We start from the raw sequence: 19,049 nt of genomic DNA on the forward strand, positions 1-19,049 counted from the left end.
GAGCGCGGGGCGCCGCGGGGGCGAGATGGGCCCTGCCTCGCCCCGGGGGCTGCGGGCCGCCCGGCAGGCCCCGCGCCTCGCTCCGGGGGCTGCGCGGCCGGGAGAAGGCGAGCGGCCGGGAGGAAGGAAGCGAAAGCGGGAAAGAAGAGGCACTAGCGACCCTCCTACTTCTGCCTGTTCCCTTGCTGGGTGTGGAGATTGAGTGGTGAAATGCTGTTGCACCCGCAGGCGTTCTGTTGCCTCTGTCTTCCAGGAAAACTGGAAGAATGTTCTCAGGTGCAAAACCTTGTTTTTATTTCTCCTAAGTAATGTTTCAGGTTTGTCTTCCAGCAAGCCAACAATTTTTGCTTCCCTGGAAAAAGAAATGTTTGTAAGCAGTTCGAGGACCTTAGTTGCACTATTGGTATGTATTTTTGTACTGTTTTTTCTTTTACCCGACTTCCAGGCTTACCTCATTGTGTTTGATGTTGAGAGAAAGATGGGAACTCGTTAGTAAACACGAGTCAGGTGGTGGGCAGAGCAAGCACATTCTGGTAGGGTAGTGGCCGAAGAGAAAACTGTAAGGGTTATGTTAACTTCTAACATAGGTGTTGTATGCAATGACTGATAAGTAGGTGATCTCTTTCGGTGTTTTTCTTATGAAGTAGATGTCACTGCCAGAGAGAATATAAATAGGAACGTCAGGCAAATAGGTTTGTAATTTTATTTTGGTAATATAGAGGAAAACCTTAAAGTCTGTTCTAGCTTTGTGTTTTCTGAAGTACTAAAAAAGAGTAATTACCAGTAAAGAAGTTAGTTTGGAGTTCTGCCATTCACAGAAAAAGCAAGCAGACCAATCTTGTATAATTTTGAAGCATATGACTTTGTCAATCAGCTCTTCTGACATTGCATAGCCAGTACTGACCTATGTTAAAAATGTTTTATTGAACATGTTTGGAAAGAATAGGGATGGAGTAAGTTAATCATTATGTTATATGTGTATTGATTTTTTTATTATTATTATTATTCTCTGATTGTATTTTCTAATGACATTTCTTTTGACTTGATGTCTTTTACTAAAATCTTGATTAAGTATGCAGTCAAAATATAAAGTTTATATGAATCACAGAGTTAGCAAGGTTTTTGGTTTCACTTTCATGTGATACATAACAACAAGAAAAAAATACAGGGAGATTGAGCCTAGCTGTTTATATCTGGAGTCTGGTTTTGATAGTAGTTTGCAATAATTGTCATTGAAAAGTAGAAGATCATATTTCAGTCAGGAAGAGCTAATTTAGTTGAACATTTTTTTAAGTGACAAAGGATATTCCACTGACAAAATACACTGCTTGCGATTCTAAACTTCTATAGTATTTTTTTTCTTAATTAAGCTTATCTTGTTGCTTTGCAGAAATAATGACTTACCAAATTTAATAATCTAAGACAGCTTTATGTTTGAGTAAGGCATAAAAGGAAAATGGAAGAAGATGAGACTTTACAAGGTGAACTGGAGACGGCAAAAGTTAATACACGTGCTTCTCCTGAAATCAGTCGCCGGATATCAGTTAGTGAGTTCCTTTGTCATTGCTGTTACGACATTCTGGTCAATCCCACCACCTTGAACTGTGGGCACAGTTTCTGTAGACATTGCCTAGCATTGTGGTGGGTATCCTCCAAGAAGAATGAATGTCCAGAATGCAGAGAAAAATGGGAAGGATTCCCTAAAGTCAACATCCTCCTCAGGTGATTGTAATTTGCTTTTACTTTTCTGGTTTCTTGAATTTGCTGCAGACTTACATAGCTTATTGGTAATCTGAACTTTCACAAAGATTTTTAAAGCCTTTCACATTCTGCAGTTCTGAACTGTTCAGGCACTTTTTTTCTGCATGGAACTGAGAGTTTTTTTTCCTTTTCTGATTTTTAAAGAGATGGAGAAGTGAGACCACGCCCCCTTTTTTTAATTTAAACACTTGCATCTTTTAATATAACTGGTTGTTTCCTAAAAATTCTAAGTTAGAATGATCTTTGATAAATGTATGATTATTAGTTTTATTTTTTAATGTGAGATTTTGATTTCCTCAATCTTCAGAAGCTAAGGAATATACTGCTTTTAAGTGATTGGTTGTTAAGAATCAGTGGGTTATAGTACAATGACAAGTATTTTTCCTATTAGGGATGTTATTGAAAAGCTATTTTCTGACGCCATTGAACAAAGAAAAGAAGATRTTCAACAAAACAGTGATGTAGCACGCAGTTTAGCAACCTTCCAAAAATATGGGAATGACCAGATTCCTACAGCTCCAAACATAAGAAGAATTAATCCTCGAGGAGGAGGATTTTTTTCAGGCGTTCTGACAGCTTTGACTTGTGTAGCAGTAAGTTTCATCTCTGTGCTTTTTCTGTATTTACCTCATTAAATGTGTAATCAAATATACTTGAATTACATGTACATAAAAATGTTGTCAGTATACAAGAGACTTAGTAAAGTCTCTTAGTAAAATGAGCTAAGTAAATTAGGTGGCATTCAGATCTGTTTGTCAGGAACTAGAATTGCAATATACAGCAAAYGGAAGTTAGACAAATCAGGTAAAATTTCAAGATATTGCTCAAACTTATACACTGAATATTTTAGGGTCCTTAAAATGGATGATTTTACATGTCAGGCACTTTAATGGATGTTTATTGTCTTTATATCACTATTATATTTGCAGGTAAAGGATCTCTTTTTTTATTTTTAATGTTCATGTAGGTAGTTCTGCTTGGGTATCACTGGAGTAGCAGAGAATTTGAAGATGATCTTCTTGTCCAAAAGCCTGTTGCTAAATGGACTGCTGAAGAAGTGATCCTTTGGCTAGAACAGCTGGGCCCATGGGCGTCACATTATAAAGAGAAATTTTTGCATGAGAAAGTGAATGGAAGGTGAGAAGTCTCACTGACAAGAACAGCTGTCACTTTATTGGACTACTAGATAGCTTTCATTAGGCACAGTATATTGCAAAATCAGTTTATTCCATAGGTTGGGGAAATATTCTTCTATTGATGTATTGGGGTAAAATTCAAGAGCGGTTTAACACATCCAGTTAAAAATGTTAAGTGCTTAAGTTACCTGATTTTTCTTTTTCTAATAACTTGTTTAAATGCTGCCCGTGTGGATTGAAATGATATTGAAAGTAAAATTCTACTAATGCATTATCAAAACCAAAGTATTGTGTTCAGCAATACCCAACATGCTAATAAATTTACATGCTGAGTACAAGCAAGGTAAAACTCTGAAAGGAAGGATATTTAAAACCTGGCTCTGAGCTACAGTAGATTCAGAACGTTTGGTGTGGAACATTATCTAAAAGGTGATATCTTCTGTCAGTAGCTTACTGTTTCAGCACCTCATTGCTATTTTGTTAATCTTTCTTTGGTGAATAGTCACTGTTTACTGTCTGAATTCTTCTGTTTTTGAAGGCTACTTCTAACACTGACAGAGGAAGATTTCACAAAAGAGCCTTACAATATAGAGAACAATAATCATAGAAAAGCTATTGTGATGGAATTGGAATGTGTCAAAACTTTAGGGGTTAAACCACCACAGAACCTTTGGGAATATAAGGTAAATTTTGTATAAAGTACATCATGTATACTAAGTATTTTTTAAATACTATTTTAAAAAGAGAAGTAAAGTTCAGAAGGAATATTAAGGCAGTAGAATTATCTCTGTAGAAGCTACTTAGTTAATGAACAGTTATTTTTGAAAGAGATGGTGTTGGAACAAAACATAAAGATCGTCAGAAAARTCTAACAACTGATATGCCTCTTCCAATTTGTTTTCATTTTTTGAAATTTGATAATTTGATACTTTTCAGGCAGTAAATCCTGGAAAATCACTCTTTCTTCTATATGCGCTGAAGAGTTCTCCAAGACTCAGTATGTTATACCTGTATTTGTTTGATTATGCAGAAACTTTCCTACCTTTCATCCACACAATTTGTCCTATACAAGAAGATGGATATGAAGATATTGTCACAAAACTACTAGTAGGTGTACAAAACTTTAAATATGCTACTTGTCTTAATTTGAAGCACTTTAGGACTACCAGGTGAAAAACATGATGTAATTCTTCACCATTTCATCTTTTTACAATACAGCTTAAAAAAAATTCCTTTAGAAGCAGCTTTTTCACTTTATGGTCATCCTAAAGGTAATCCCATACAGTAACCCTTAAGAAGATTAGTTTAAGGCTTTTAAGACTTTAAATATGCAAAACTGTGTGTTGTTGTTTTGTTTTGTTTTGTTTTTAAACATTCAAGTGACKATGGAAAGGCATTTCACCCTAAATAACTGCTTTTTACGAATGACAGCATGAAGCCTGACCGTGGTGATTAGTGCTAAGCTAATGGAAATTCCTGCGTTACAATATTGTCTATCAGAAAGTAAAGATAAAGTATTGCTTTGAATGTAGGAAAAAGCAAATATTAAATATTACAGTAGTGGAAATAAACCACTATTCTGTCTATTCAATATGAAATTGACTCACAGTCTTTTTATCCTAATTTATAGGACCTTAAAGATCCTACTTGGAAACAGTGGAGAGAATTCATTGTAAAGTATTTATTTTTGCCATACCAATTGATAGCTGAATTTGCTTGGGACTGGTTGGAGGTGCACTACTGGACATCAAGATTTATAATTGTAAATGCCATGCTGCTCTCTGTTCTGGAATTATTCTCCTTTTGGAGGCTGTGGTCAAGAAGAGAATTGAAGTAAGTCTTACTGAGCTTGTTGAAGAGGATAGAAAATACATGACGTAATAAATAAGGAAATAACCATCTGTCATGGTTTCACAATTGCTTGCTGAAATGACTAAACAGAACTCTGGGGTTAATAAAAAGCATATTAATCTGAATCTGTGCTAGTACTGAATAGCTTGCTTTCTGTGAACACTTGAAAGAATTTCTTATAGCTGTTTTTACTGTGTAGGTGTAGCAAATGCAGTAATGGTAATATGCACATTTAAGTTTTAGGTGAATATTAACTGTTACATTGAGAGCCATTTTCATAGTAATTGGAAGCAGTTATCTCTTGGGAAATATATACATGAGAATGTTGTTTTGATATGCTTATGATATAGTTATTGAAGGATGCTTTCTCAGGATCATTCAGTAGCAGGATAGCAACATTGATATCTTCAACAATATGATCAAAATTGCTATTTTCTGTTATTAATTTAGTTTTATTTTAGAGCTGCTGATATTCATAGTAGCTGTGATCTTTTGGTGATAGGTTTTTAGAATTTGCATGGGAGAAATTCTTGGTTTGATGGTGTATAGGGTTTTCATTTTCTCTGCCTACAGTTAGGGGGCAGAACATCTTCATAAGAGAACAATAATCTATGACAAATCTGGAATTCGACCACTTTAACTTGCTGTGTTTTATGGTCAGAACAAATTGGCTTAATACTTCTTCATGTAAAATTTAATATTGCTGTGTTTTAAGAAAGTTTTTAAGAGTGCAGAATGATGTTTTATAGATAACTGAGTGTTAATTTGAGACTGCAGCATACACTAGCTCTTCATAGAATGATCAAAAACAAAACAAAATCTCTCTAAGCCTCTCCCTTCGCTTTTTCACAGGACTATTCCTCACAGAATGTGGAGACATTTCTGGAAAGTCTCAACCCAGGGTCTTTTTGTTGCTATTTTTTGGCCTTTTATTCCTCAGTTTGTCTGCAATTGTTTGTTTTACTGGGCCTTGTACTTTAACCCAATTATAAATATTGATCTCGTGGTTAAAGAAGTGAGGCGTCTGGAAACACAAGTGCAATGACTGGCRTTGGGTCTATTGGGTTGTTTAATTTCTGAAAACTGGTATTTGATTGAAACTTTGCTTTTCTTTATATTTGTGGTAGTGAAAGTCATGTATTACGTTAACTTAAGCGTGCAAAAAAGCCCTAAGGTAAGTTACTTTTAAGCCAGCTCGACTCAAAGCTAGAGATGGGCTTTATCTAAAATGAACTTTCTATTAAAAAAAAAAAAAATTCATGTGTGAATTAGCTTTTAAAAATTTGTACTGTTGTGTCCAAATTTTGATAAACAAAATCAAACTCCTCTATTCTGTCTTGTGATATCTGGTTATTTTCAAGCTTGCTGGGGAAAGCCTTAAAGCCATTGTCTTCTGAACAGCAACGGTGATTCTATAAGTTAATATTTCATACCAGCAGTGTGTTGCTCAGAACTTAAGTTTGCCAAAGGAATGCTGTTCCTGGATAGGCTTGATAATTGAAAGTACTTCAGGGTTTTCAGTCGTCTTTAAATGTGAAGTTCTGACAGTCAAATATACAAATCTCACAGTAGCATTGTTTTAAAATTTTCCCTATTGAAGGCAAAGAGTGCTTGAGGGTTATTTTGGAAAATGTGGCAGTTGCCATTCAAAACTTTCTTTGCTCAGGTCAGTTAGACTTCATCAATAGCTTGTTTAATGCTGTCTTCTTAAAAGTACTAATTCTCAAAATAAATTCAGGGTTATCCCTTAAAAGGATTATTTTGGAAAAGTGACCTGACATTGTAATTATGCCTTACTGTAATAAAATATGTGCATCTAAATCTGTGATTAAATATTGATTGAAAATTTATTTTGTATAAACAGGATTGCCATTTGATAATGTATGGTTTTTGACTGAAGCAAAGTTGACTTTTTTTTTTAACGCCATGTCTCCTTACATTGTCTTTGTATTTTTTTTATTTGTATCATTAAAATGAACTTCTTATTTGCCTATCAATATTTTTAAAGATTAAAGATCTCTTTTAAATCATAGTCCTTCTTTCTAAAGAAGTTTTATTTAAATTTTTGTATCGGAATACTTGCTATTAGCTTTGGCTTGTGTAAATTTGTTATCTGGCCATCTGCCTTTAAGTGAGTTCAGGGGAGTTAAAACATTCTCAGTTCTTAAACTTTAAAATTATCAGTAATAAAGTGTTTTATTSAGCAATTCTTGTTCTTGATTTCTCTTCATAGAAGTTTTTCAGAAACTGTGATGTGACCCTAGCTATAACCATCTCTACAACCTTATGAGGTGTATAGTTCTGATATCCATCTTATTGCCAGTTTACATTTGCACTCAATATGGCTCTAAAGTTTTAAAGGTACAGTTTCTTTTACCTCTGTCTATATGAAACTCAAGGTGTACACAGAGTGAGAAGCTAGAGCTGTATTAAATGAACAATTTCTAAGAAAATAGTATTAAAAAAATCACTAAAAATACATGCATTTTATAATGCAGATAMGACTTAAGTAGAATGAGATGCAAATTTAAAATTAGGTTTGGTAATGAGTGTTTAATGTAGATAAGAGAGCTCTCCACACTGACACTGTCACTTCATGCATTTTTTTTCTTGACAGGTCAAAGAACAAATGTTAACATGTCACAAATCAGAGTTAAGTTAAATGTTAGCAGGAAGGATGGTATCATATACCCAATGGAGAGGGTGGATGAAAAATTTCAGTGAATGGTACTGTGAATCTGAAGGTAAACCAAGTGAGTTTTAAGTCAGTTACTTCTTAAGCTGATGAACTCAAATTCCTATTTAGTATTTAATCAGTAAAAGCTTATGTTAGAAATAATGAATTTGCTTTTAGTGCAATGAAAGATAAACAAGAGGACAAATGTTTGGTTTGTCCGTTTTGGGCTGGAAGAGTWGGAGTGGTAGAAAGGAGGATCAAGAAAGGGAAGAGATCGTTTGTGCTCACCACTGTGGTGAGAAAAATTGTCTTTAGATTTAAATATGTACAGAGTTTTCATGAAGACTGATATCCTGTGTCTAATATCTACAGAAAGGCTGAATCTCACCACACATAAAATCTGGCCACAAAAGGTACTTTGTGTGATAGGGAGCTTTAGAAAAACACTTGGCAGCTTCACGGTCACATTCGCATGCCATTTTTTGACATCTGTCTTCTAGTGATTCTGAAAGAAAATAAAAGTTTGATATTAGTTTGAAACACAGATTAGTTTGAAGTAATTTAAAGTGCCAAATGGAAATGTAACGATTGTTACCTCTTTAGGAAGTGGTATGTGACCCTTCTCCCTGCCCAGTTGCTCTAGCAAATACTGTGTTTGGGAAGAAGTTTTCTATTTTCTGTAGGCTTTAAGCTACTGAAGGATGTAACATTCAAAATTACATGTGTGAAATAAGAGATGAAAAGATGATCAATATTCAGCTTAAATTGCCCACCRTTCTTATTAAAGTGGTCAGTAAAAAAAAATGAGGTAAGATCTGGTTGAATACAGTAAAATCCATGTCTGGCATTTGTTTTTAGTTGTATTGTTATAACCTAATAGATTTCTTAGTGTGAACAGTTTTTTTTTCTACTGCAATATCTTTTGGTTTAATTATGCCAACCCAGAAATGTGATATTTTCTCCTCTCTGATTCTCTATAAACTAAAAATCTCCTGTACCATTTTATTTGAATATTCAACATTTTGAAAGCTGGCTAAATCTCTGCTTGAGATTTGCCTTGGAGCGGAACTAGTGGGAAGTGTTCTTAATGTACGTAAGTTATAACTAGCTACCTTAAGAACTACTCAGTAGCATAAAAAAAACTTTACTTGAAATAAAGAAGAACTACTCGTTTTCTTCTTTTTGCTCCAAATTTAATCTTCTCCATGGTATACCAGGTTACTTTGTTTCAACTTTTTTTTTATCAATAATATACTTAATGTCTTAGCATTATAAAATATTGCCAACTTATGGACTGGAATAGGAAGAATAACCTTTAAAGGCAAATATAGGTTGACTGTAACTTGACTGTTAATCGGATAGTTTAAGAGGAAAGATGCTTGTTATCTTTGACTCAGAGGAGGAAGGTAGAGAGGCTGTATGAGGCAGACATGGGCAAAGTAAAGGTTGAATGAAAAGGAGGAAAGGAAATAGTGTCAAAAACTTTGTTTTTTTTTTTTTTTTTTTTTTTTGGTCAAGCAAATTTTTATTTGAGTTTTGTTGTAAGTTTCTTGTATTCTGTCTGAGTGGTTTTCTTTTTGGCTTTTAAAGTATGGTGGTCAAACTCAGACCCTCTGATGTAAACAACTTTTTATATAAAAAGATATGTATTTTTGTGGTGCAAATAGTTACCAGTTGTCAAGCTGATTTGCATCATGGGTAGCAGTACATAATTACAAGCAAAATAATTTTGACTTAACATCTGATTTTAAAAAATTCTGAAAGCTTAGAGGTTTTTTGAGGGAAGGCATAGTTTGAAAAAGTCCTCCAAGTATTTAAGAAAATATATATGAAAACTTTGTTTAAAGCTGATAGGAGTTATAAACAAATCATCTTTTTTAAAAAATCCCTTATACCTTTTCACTGTGTTACTTTGTTATCTTCTTGTCTCTTTTCACTGTGTTACTTTGTTATCTTCTTGTCTATCTTTTACAGCATAGATTGATAATTGTATTATATTCATATTTTGGAGCAATTAACCAAGATTTAACCAGGATGCAGCAACTACTGTATTGGCACTTGTATACTGATTATGTAAATGTTTACAAATTCATATTTTATGGCTTGTGGACATGTTACTTCAATTAAAAAAACTTAGTAATCAAATATATTATTACATCAGTGTTTTGGAAATCATAAGTTGTAATTGCAAATTCATTCATAAATTGCAGCCACTAAAACTAAGGTGTTCAGCTGATCAGTGATAAGGATGCCAAAAACTTGTGCGTCATAAACTTACAGATGGGGTAAAGTATTTTCTATATAAAGTATGAAAAGGATCTGTTTTAAAGTTGTGATTCTCTGGCTCTCCTGTTGAAGATTTAATTTGTGACCTGTAACAGGGTAGTGTAATATGGGTTCCTTAATGTATGTAAATGCCGTGTAACTTGATTAAACAGAGGGTTGGGTTTTTTTGTAGTGCTTTCTGAAATGATCATAGAAACTTACAGATCAGAATTTGTTTTGCTTACGTATGTTAGCAGGTAGGAATTAGGAAGAAGAAGATACTACATTCAGCTGGCGTAACTGTGCTTCCTGGAAACACAGCTTATACTGGCAAAAAAGCCCTAAAGGGAGGGAAGACAAAAGAAGAATTTTGCAGGTATTTAAGCAAATGTCTATTTTTAAAGTCCATTAGACAATAAATAAAAGTAAAACTAAAAACTGTTCACTCACCACACACGGCAGCATTGTCTTCACATTCCCAACTGTAACTTTCTATCTTGGGGTGACAGCCTGCTTGCTCTGCCTTACCGTAGCAGCAGTCATGGTTAAAACAACACCTGAAAGTAACAGAAACAGATTTGCCTTCATTCATCTGAATTATAAGACCATAAATAACTGTAGTATGTTTTGTATCAGCATGTTTCTATAGTCTGCGAAATAATAAACCAGTTAGTTTATTTTTGTGTACAAACTGTCCCCTGCTCGAGAATCAAAAGATTTAATAGAGCACTTGAACAAATACGTTCTTCTTCAATATAATCAATAATGATCAAAATTAGTATTTGATGTGCATTGAATTAGTCGAACTTCCTCATATACGAAAACGTAGGGAATCAGTTTTAAAGATAAGAGACTCTTATGTAGGTATCCCTCTCCTACCCCTTCCAACAAAAAGAGGAATAAACAGTAGAACAGTCTGTCAAATGGTGAGTGGTACATTGATCTGCCACAGTTAAAGATGTTCTTGTAGCAGTTACCAATAGGGAGAGGTGAAAACAAAACTTGTTAGACTGTAGCGTATTATCTTAAATGCATTCTTATAGCAAAGTGCTTAGATGGTGGCGGAAAAGCTGAGGGCAGGTGACTAGTTCAGCAGTGAATAGGCACGGGTGCTGTTTAACCCCATGCTGTTTAACCCCGTACTGTTACTAAAACTGTTTGCCTCAGTATCATAAGAAAGTTTGGGAAATTGCCCAAAATGATGCTTTCAAAATTGTTCTTTTCATGACTGGGACAGTGAATTCATAGGCTTTCTATTACACTTGTGGAACTGAGCAGTATTCTCAAGTAAGCATTGATGGCTTATTTTGGTGCTTAAAAAAGAGTTACTCTCTGGTGCAGAACCTCTGGAAGTAGGGGAGGTAACAAGGACCTGAAATTAAAGAGCTTGCAAGTCTGCTGCAAGCTGTAACTGTACTCTTTGATTCAGTGGAAGGATAAGATGTGTCAGCGAGTTCTTTACATTCAGTCATATGTTTCCTTCTGGTAGCCTGAAAACATCATATTACAGAAAGCATGTGATTTTTGGATGGTTGGATGGTGTTTAGGTTGTCTGAGGAACTTGTGTCTGCATGAGAAAAAGTTAATGCTGTGAGTTCCCACTTGCAATTGCTGCTTTTTTTTTTTTTTTAAGATGATTGCTTGGTAATGCCACACGAATCTTCATTTAAAGATCTTGAAATACTTTATAGCTGCACAGCACAATGTTATTGAGTTGCTCAATACATTCACTATCATAAGGGAATAAGTCTTAAAATAGTGTTTGTAGCAGGACTAAGGTAAATAAACAAGGAAATCATGACTTATTTTGGAATGGTACAGTCTATTATAAGGAAATAGAAAACTCTGTAAGAAAGCATCTCTTACTAAAATTTTAAATCACTTTAATCTTCATTTAAATGCAAGAGTAGATATTTAAGGATCTCACATTTGATCTCATGAAAGCACTCTAAGGTTTATCTCCATTTGAAACTTTGTTTTTGCAAATGGTGGGCATAAATTTCGATTGCAGTAACTGTCACTTGAATAAATTATAGGCATTCTTGCTTCAGATTAAATATTCCTATAATTTAATTTAATTTGTATTTTAGGAGTAATCCTTAATAAAGGCAGTCCACAATGCAGGTCAAAACTTCAAGAAAGAAAACTTGTTAAGAATATYTGACTCTGCATGTTAATTAGTGCAATGTTTTGATTGTTTCAAATGCTGGAGCAGATCAAGTACACTCACTTTTGTTTTTTTCCTAGTATCATGTAGTTACTAAAACCCAGACAACAAATAACTAGCTGTATTTCCTGGAGAGGAAGTTTCTTGCTGCTTTGAGAGTTTTGTAAAATGAAAAATGTACCCACAAGGACAGATTTGCAAGCCGCAGATACTCTTGCGGGTACTTGGGAATACAGTGGCCAAAACTAACAATAGTCGCTACTTTCCGTATGTGCTCTCAGTCATTAAAGTAGCAACTGCGTTTTAAATAATTATGTTTAAAATAACAGATTTTGTATGCAAAAGCCTGAAATATCTAGGCAAAGATTACAAAAGTGTTAGTCTAACAACAGCTAGAATGTCTATGCAAAATGTTCACACGTGATCTTTCCATGTATTCTACCCTAAATATGTATCATGTTTGTTTCCTTTTTGATTTATGATAAGTCTGTGTCTGGTAAGTCATCATTTGAGAAGTAACATGAGTAAGTATTATAAAGATAAACTTGAAAGTATAAAACCTTTAACTAATCTAACCAGAAAATTATCTTCCTCACAGCTAATTTTTGATTATAAAATAAATTCATAGTTCTCAATGTGGTGAGATTTAGTATTAAATATGAAAGTTCTATTTTTGTAATTATTTTAGCAACAATTCATAATTCCATTCATTCAGAAGCTGTTTTTCAACAGACTGCATCTTGCATTATTTTGCACACATTCTGTTTGCAAAAATGTGTATTTGCACACATTCTGTGTGATTTTGAACACTAATAAAATAGGATGGATGAAAGTAGAATGAGAACATTTTCAATTGTGAATATTTTTATAGATAGTTTGAAAGTTTGAAGACCTGCCTTCTTGGAGAAGACTCTGAGTCTTCAAGCAACAGCCAAACAGCAACAGCAGAGAAACTGAGTTGTACTGTGAAGCCAGTATTAATGCAGTCAGCGCTTGAGTTAAAGGAAGACTTAAGTAGATATACACCAATACAATGTTAATGCTTCAGACTTTCTTAGCACTCCAGAGTGTGTTTAAACTCAGTTCTCTCGCTGATGTTAAATAAGCTTAATTCTTATTTTAAACCTTTTACTCTGTCCTCTGTGTAAATTCAGTGCTTAACTAATCAGGTAAATAGCTACTCTTACCAGTCTACTTTGTCCTTGGGCCAGCCTTTTCCTCCCAGACCACAGTAGCATCCATAGCGTAGGTAGGCAAAAGGAGAACGTCCTGTAGTACATCTGATGGCTCCAGCTAATTCAAGAATTCCTCTTCGATTCCTAAAATGAGCTTCCCCAACAGTGCCTTTGTAAACTGTAGGGAAGAGGGGGGGGGGAAAAAAAACCTCTTCACTTCGTATTGAATCATTCCTGCAGTTATAAGGTCACTTCTTTTTTCATTATTTTGATAATAAATGTTTGTATTAGAGAGTAGCAAAGCAGTATCTAGTTTTGGTTCTGACATTCTGAGGCCACAACCAGCTGTCCTTGACCCAGTCCCTTCCCCCTCACTCTGTAGAGAGTAAAATGCTGAGCCGCATTCTGAATAGCTGCAATGGTTTCCTCCCACCAAGGCAGCATATAATAGTAGACTTCGGTCATTCCTATTCTTGAAACTGTGGTGAGGGCAAACGTGTCCCATAGTCTAGGTCGATTACTCTGCTAAGATTAGATGCCATAATCATTACAGTATTTTCTCATTACCCAAAAATGCAATTTTGTGTATTGTTCTTCTGCAACAGTGTCAGTTTGTAGAATGTAATGCTTCATGTTTGTGTGAGTGTCTTCTGTGGATGGCATTCTGTTTTCTGCTGCAGCATCCTCATGTTTAAGCTAGCAAGCCAAATAAGTGATTTCTTTTTCTTGAAATAATTTTCAGGGGAATTTGAAAAGGCTTTTCCTTAAGGGACTCTTCTCACAATTATTTCTACAGAGCAAGGCCATATTCAGCAACTCTTTTTTTTTGCATAGGTCAAAGGTAGTGGATAAATGTTGAGACACCTTTTTCTTAAGGGTACTTTCTAATTGCCAGCAATTTGTCAGTCAGGGGTAYGTAGATGAGCGTTAGAGAACCTGTTTTATCAAAGTACATGTCATGTTTGTTTTTCAGGTTGTTCAAAGACCCTCAATGGTAATAGGCAGCGTTTCTTTGCTGTGCAGGATTTTTCCAAGTCATCTGCAGCAGTTTTTAAGAAGTCAGATGAGTATAAACCGAGTTTATGGAGGAGCGCTGTAAGGAGTTGTCTTACCAAAATAAACCATGAGCTTAATTAGTATGAAAGTTTATAAGCCTTACCTCCCTGTATTGAAAAAAGGTTAAGTTGTTGAATAGCTAACAATGTCCATAAAAGACTGACAGCAGAAGAACCCTTTGGACTCTGTCATTGAGGGCTTTGATCTATATTTTCATGGAAGATCTGTCAGAAAAATATCATCCCCAAGGCAGTTCTTGCACAGTTGAGTAACTTGGGATTTGTGGGATGTTGGTGACCTCCAGCACTAATACTTTCATGAACCAAGGGATTTAAATACCTCATGAAATCACCTCATTAGGAGATTACTATTGTTTTGTTTTTGGGAATGTTAAAAATGTTTTAGAAAGAGTATTTATGGTTAGTCCTTACTTATGAACACAGCTAGRCTTTCTAAGATAATATTTAGGACTTTTCTGACTGGTGACTACTCCCAAATATTTTTTTCTCTTGCTTCATAGACATGAGGTATTGGGAGAAGAGCCAGTGTTAAAGYAGGAGTGCTTGAACTTGCATATGCATGTTCAACCATTAATTACAAGTAACTCATTTTAAACAACATAAAAGTTTCCTTGACTGTGTAGTCATTTGCAGCTCCATTTGCACTAAATCTTGTTCTTAAGATAGTATATACTATATCATGGTTCTTGTTCCATGGTTATTATYTGCTGTTGGGGAATCTGGAATTCCTGGTAGTCTGGTAAGTCTGATCCTCTCAGACTTTACCAAAGAGTGCACAAAATGTACTGAGTTGACTATTTTAGAATTTCTGTAGTTCTAGGTGCCAAAAGAGCAGTCATGTTGTGGAGCTGGTATGTAATCGTCTCTTCTTGCTTCACCACTCTGAATGTGTATTTCAGCTCTGGGTAGTAGAAGCATATGTTTGAGGTACTGCCCAATTGTTACCTTTCTGACAGAGCTGAAAGTGTTATCTTCACTGTCAGTATAGGTTCAGTAAATTCCCATCTGAAAAAAACTTTGCACTAGCACTGCAGCGTTACAAGTGACAACCACTTACCTTCTTGAAATTTTATTGAAATTTGTCTATGCTCGTTGTTGCTAGCCAGTAAGGACTGAAGGAGCCATGTTAGTAATTAATGGCGAAGCTGGGTTTATTCTGCATGATGTCRGTAATTAAAATCCTGAATAAAGTGAAGAATTTATTCACTCTGTGTCAGTTCCTGGCTGCTGAGAAAGGGTAGCATTGAAGTGCTATAAGATTGGAAGAGGGAACTAAGAATTTCCAAATTGTATTCCTAGTTGCAGAGAATTGCTTGCTAACTTTTGGACGAATCTCAATCCCTTGATTTACATCTGTGCAAAGTGGAAGTGATGAACAATCTCCTGTCTGGAGAGCTCAAGTATAATTCTTTGAAATGTGCCACATAAGTTCAAGGAAGGACATGAACTTTTTATCCCTGAAGATTCTTTGTGTTACAGCATCTGGACATCTAGGTATAAACCAAGACTGCATTGTACTAGATGCTCTAAACATGAYTGAAGAAAAATCTATTACAACAGCTTTATAACCTGAGTATAAAAAAAGAGGTGAGAGACTGTCCTAGAAGTCATAGAACTCTGGAAACAGTATCAGTATGATGATGGTACCTTTAGTGTTATCAGCAGCATCATAAAATTTCCAAAATATTTTATCAGAGCTTGCGTGGAATGAAAACAAAGAGTGAAGTGACATACTGCTGCATATTTCTGAACTTTTATGTTTTATTATATGTATTATATTTTAAAAATCTTTCTGTATAATTTTGCTTCTTTTTGCAGAGACTTCCCATTACTTTTATAGACAAGAATATACTTATAGCTTTGGTCACACRTTCCTGAAAAAGCAGTATCACTACTCATATCTAACTAATACAGGTATATCTATTACTTTTAATAGCAGAATAGGTCTTCATTTTTTTTCTTTTTTGTGTATTTGTTATGCAGCTAACGTGCAGGTATATCAAAATGTGGCTGGGGAAAATGAGAGGGATTTGGATTGTTTTATTTTTGTTGCTTTATAATGTGCATGAAAAATCAAAAATATGATATCTACAGTTAATAGGTATGATTGAATGTAGAAAAATAATTTACTTAAGCTTATTGTAATTTGAGCCTAATCTTGGTATAACTATTTAAAATTTTTGTAATATTTAATTTCAGTGTGTTTTGCATGTTTGGAATTACCTTTGGGAGTTCTTTGTTAAATTTCAACTGTTCTTGTTCTTGAAAGGAAGTTTTAAAGATGAATATTTGGAAGGAAAAAACTTATGACAGATCTGTTCATCAGCAAAGTCAGATATAACTGGACATGAGCTACCTGCTCTAAAAGCAAAGGTTGAAGGGAAAGCAAAATCTTACCAATTCTGAGACTATTTAAGACAGAAAAACTTTACAGAAAAGAAAAAAAAATATGCAGTTGTTCTTGAGATTTTAATGACAAAGCCACAGAGATCAAAAAGCATGAGTGACTTTCTGAAGACTGAAATTAAATAAACACTAAAGACAGCCTGAGAGAAAATAACAGTATGTAGTCACAATGTCCTTCTGTTGTGCTTATTTTAAGTCTGTAATTTCTGTTACCCAAATTAGAGTCCTACTGTGTATGGAGAGCTTTAACGTCAYTGTATGCTCTGTTGGTTCGTTGCCTGTGTAAGCTCTTGGGAGTTCAGATTTTGCTAAGTGCTGTACATTATYATGTAGCAGTTATCATGTCTTTGCAGAATATTTTCCACTACAGCTTTCTGATTTTTTCCCCCCCTCCATAATTTTCTGGTCACCTAATTTGCTATAATATAAAATAAAACTAGTCCTTTAAGTTTCTATGTGCATGGAGGAAAAAATATATTTTAGAAAYAACCTTTCACAAAAAGCTCTTGTATGCTTCCTATGAGATTTTTCTCTTTGCAATTGGCACAATGCAAAAATAATATTTCARTTATTTTACAGATATATTTTTATTGAGTTACATAACTTCATATAACTGTGATACACAGCTACATTATTAGCATCTGTTAGTCTGTGATGCTTTGTGAGTTTTAAAAGAATTTCAGTTAAAATATTTTCATTCTTTCAAAGACTGAGATGACATATTTATGTTTAGCATCACAAATATTTTTCATTACATATTGCAGTATTTTCTTTGTAAAGTCATAGTGCTCCAGTAGTTTGGAGCTTGAAACTTGGGAGGAAGGTCTTTTCTGATGCATGTCTAAGATCTTATCAGAAGTTGAAACCTGTGAACAACTGTATGCATTGTAGAAACTTTGCTTTGATTTGCAGTGGTTTCATATGCCATCAAGAGTAGCCTTTCTCAGCTCATCTTGCTGCTTAGACTACTGATGTGCTATCTCTACAAACTCTGGTCATGTGGTACTTTTTTTTTTAATGATATACCTTGTTTTGATTTTTATGGATCAAGCATTGAGAAACAGGTAAATTGCATTTTTCTTCCTCCTCGCTGCCTACAGAATGAGTGACTGTGATCTCTGACTCAGAGCTATAGGACCAAAGCCAGGCTCTCCCTATAATGATTTGTCTAAGCTGGTAGAAGCAGCAAACCAAAGTGAAGTCGTGCATTAGTTTCCTTAATGTTCTTGCTGAGGTTTGTGTTGTGCGAAGGATGAAGTCTGATCAAAATGCAGGAGGAATAATAGGGGCAGGCTGAGGTCAGGAAGTAGAACTGGGGCAGTGAGCTTACTGGAGCCTTAAGTTGGCCCCATTATGCAAGCACCATATGCTCTTTAATCATGTGATTGCGTGTGTTTTTTTTTTTTTTCCTCCAGACCCCTGCTTCATTCAGTACACAAAAAGAATCTGCTATAAGGATGAATTGAGGCTTGTAACTGTAGGACCTTTCTATCTGCAAGATTGGYTTGGTGAATTTGCAAGCTGTACAGGAATATGTAAAGTGTAAGAAGACTGAATCTCATAATTAAGGCAGCTAAATGCTATTCTAGAAAACTGGATTTTATCCTTACAGCTGTCACAGAAATTCAATATAAGGCTACTTTAATCACTTTAAAACACTGTCAATCAATGTTTACTAGTAGTATGTTCCCAGCCTCCTGAATATCCAGAGGTTGGAGTACCAAAGTGCTAAGATACTTGGTGAGAGCCAGGCTTTCAGTAGTTCTAGTTAATTTTAAGTAGTAAAAAAAAATCTGTAACATGTCACCATGGGAACTTAAAATCAGTGGATGCTTTTTGTCTGTCAGCCCAGCTACCTATTTGTATGAAAGAGATGATAATGAGTTTTGCAGAACTGTTAAGGAAATAAGAACTTTCAGGTACTACAATGAGAAATACCTCAGAAAATCTATGAGGAAACAGCCTGTAAATTATTACAGTTGGCCTTTAATACTGCTTAATGAATAGGGCATGGGAATACACATTATTTAATAAGCAGGAGGCAAAGAGAAAACTTGCTAAGTGAGTACTGCCTGTTACAGGCAGGAATGAGGCAGGGGTCCTTTAATTACATCCTTACATCCTAACTTATTCATAAAGACTGAATCATTCTTTCAGAACGATGCAGTTATGGTGTTGTAGCAAATCTTAGTCCTAACAATTCCTAGCTTTTGAGCTATTTGCAACTTAAATGCTCTGAGACAGCTTTCTGTATAAAACCCACAAAATAGATATGGGTAAATTTATCGGCTTTGAACACAGATTATTGTTACACATGCAATCTGCATTCTGCAGTGCAATTTTTAAATACTGAACTTCAGAATACACTTGCCCATCACTGATGAACTTCAGCAAGGTAGCACGAAAACTTCCCGAATTGTAACTTCCATGTTGCAAGTTGAGCACCGAGGAGCTGTCAGCGCAGCTGGAGTCTCCAGCCGCCCGCTGGGATCCCAGGCTTTTCCCTTCGGTGAGTTACGTTTTGCCCAAGCGAGT

The 19,049-nt window shown here is 35.0% G+C and overlaps 2 protein-coding genes across 4 annotated transcripts in view; one reads left to right on the top strand and one right to left on the bottom strand.

The window, feature by feature from the left end:
• The first annotated feature begins 14 nt into the window (after nt 1-14).
• On the top strand, nt 15-6,955 carry BFAR (bifunctional apoptosis regulator). The gene is made up of 8 exons (XM_085302995.1): nt 15-403; nt 1,391-1,722; nt 2,153-2,354; nt 2,729-2,898; nt 3,436-3,580; nt 3,834-4,004; nt 4,528-4,730; nt 5,601-6,955. The coding sequence occupies exons 2-8, from the start codon at nt 1,457-1,459 to the stop codon at nt 5,791-5,793; spliced, it is 1,350 nt and encodes a 449-aa protein (XP_085159121.1). The 5' UTR covers nt 15-403; nt 1,391-1,456; the 3' UTR covers nt 5,794-6,955.
• The window catches only part of PLA2G10 (phospholipase A2 group X), a 36,342-nt gene continuing 20,205 nt past the window's right edge, over nt 2,913-19,049 (bottom strand). For all 3 annotated transcript variants that reach the window (XM_085303021.1, XM_085303012.1, XM_085303005.1), the window contains exons 3-5: nt 13,045-13,210; nt 10,141-10,247; nt 2,913-7,930 (exon numbers count right to left, since the gene is read on the bottom strand). In XM_085303021.1, the coding sequence (XP_085159147.1) occupies nt 7,785-7,930; nt 10,141-10,247; nt 13,045-13,210 (419 nt within the window). In that variant the 3' untranslated portion in view covers nt 2,913-7,784. The remainder of the gene's footprint in view (nt 7,931-10,140; nt 10,248-13,044; nt 13,211-19,049) is intronic.

The sequence above is a fragment of the Rhea americana genome, unplaced genomic scaffold, assembly GCF_003343005.1.
Source record: "Rhea americana isolate MKP2758 unplaced genomic scaffold, rheAme1 scaffold_10, whole genome shotgun sequence".
Lineage (NCBI taxonomy): Eukaryota > Metazoa > Chordata > Aves > Rheiformes > Rheidae > Rhea > Rhea americana.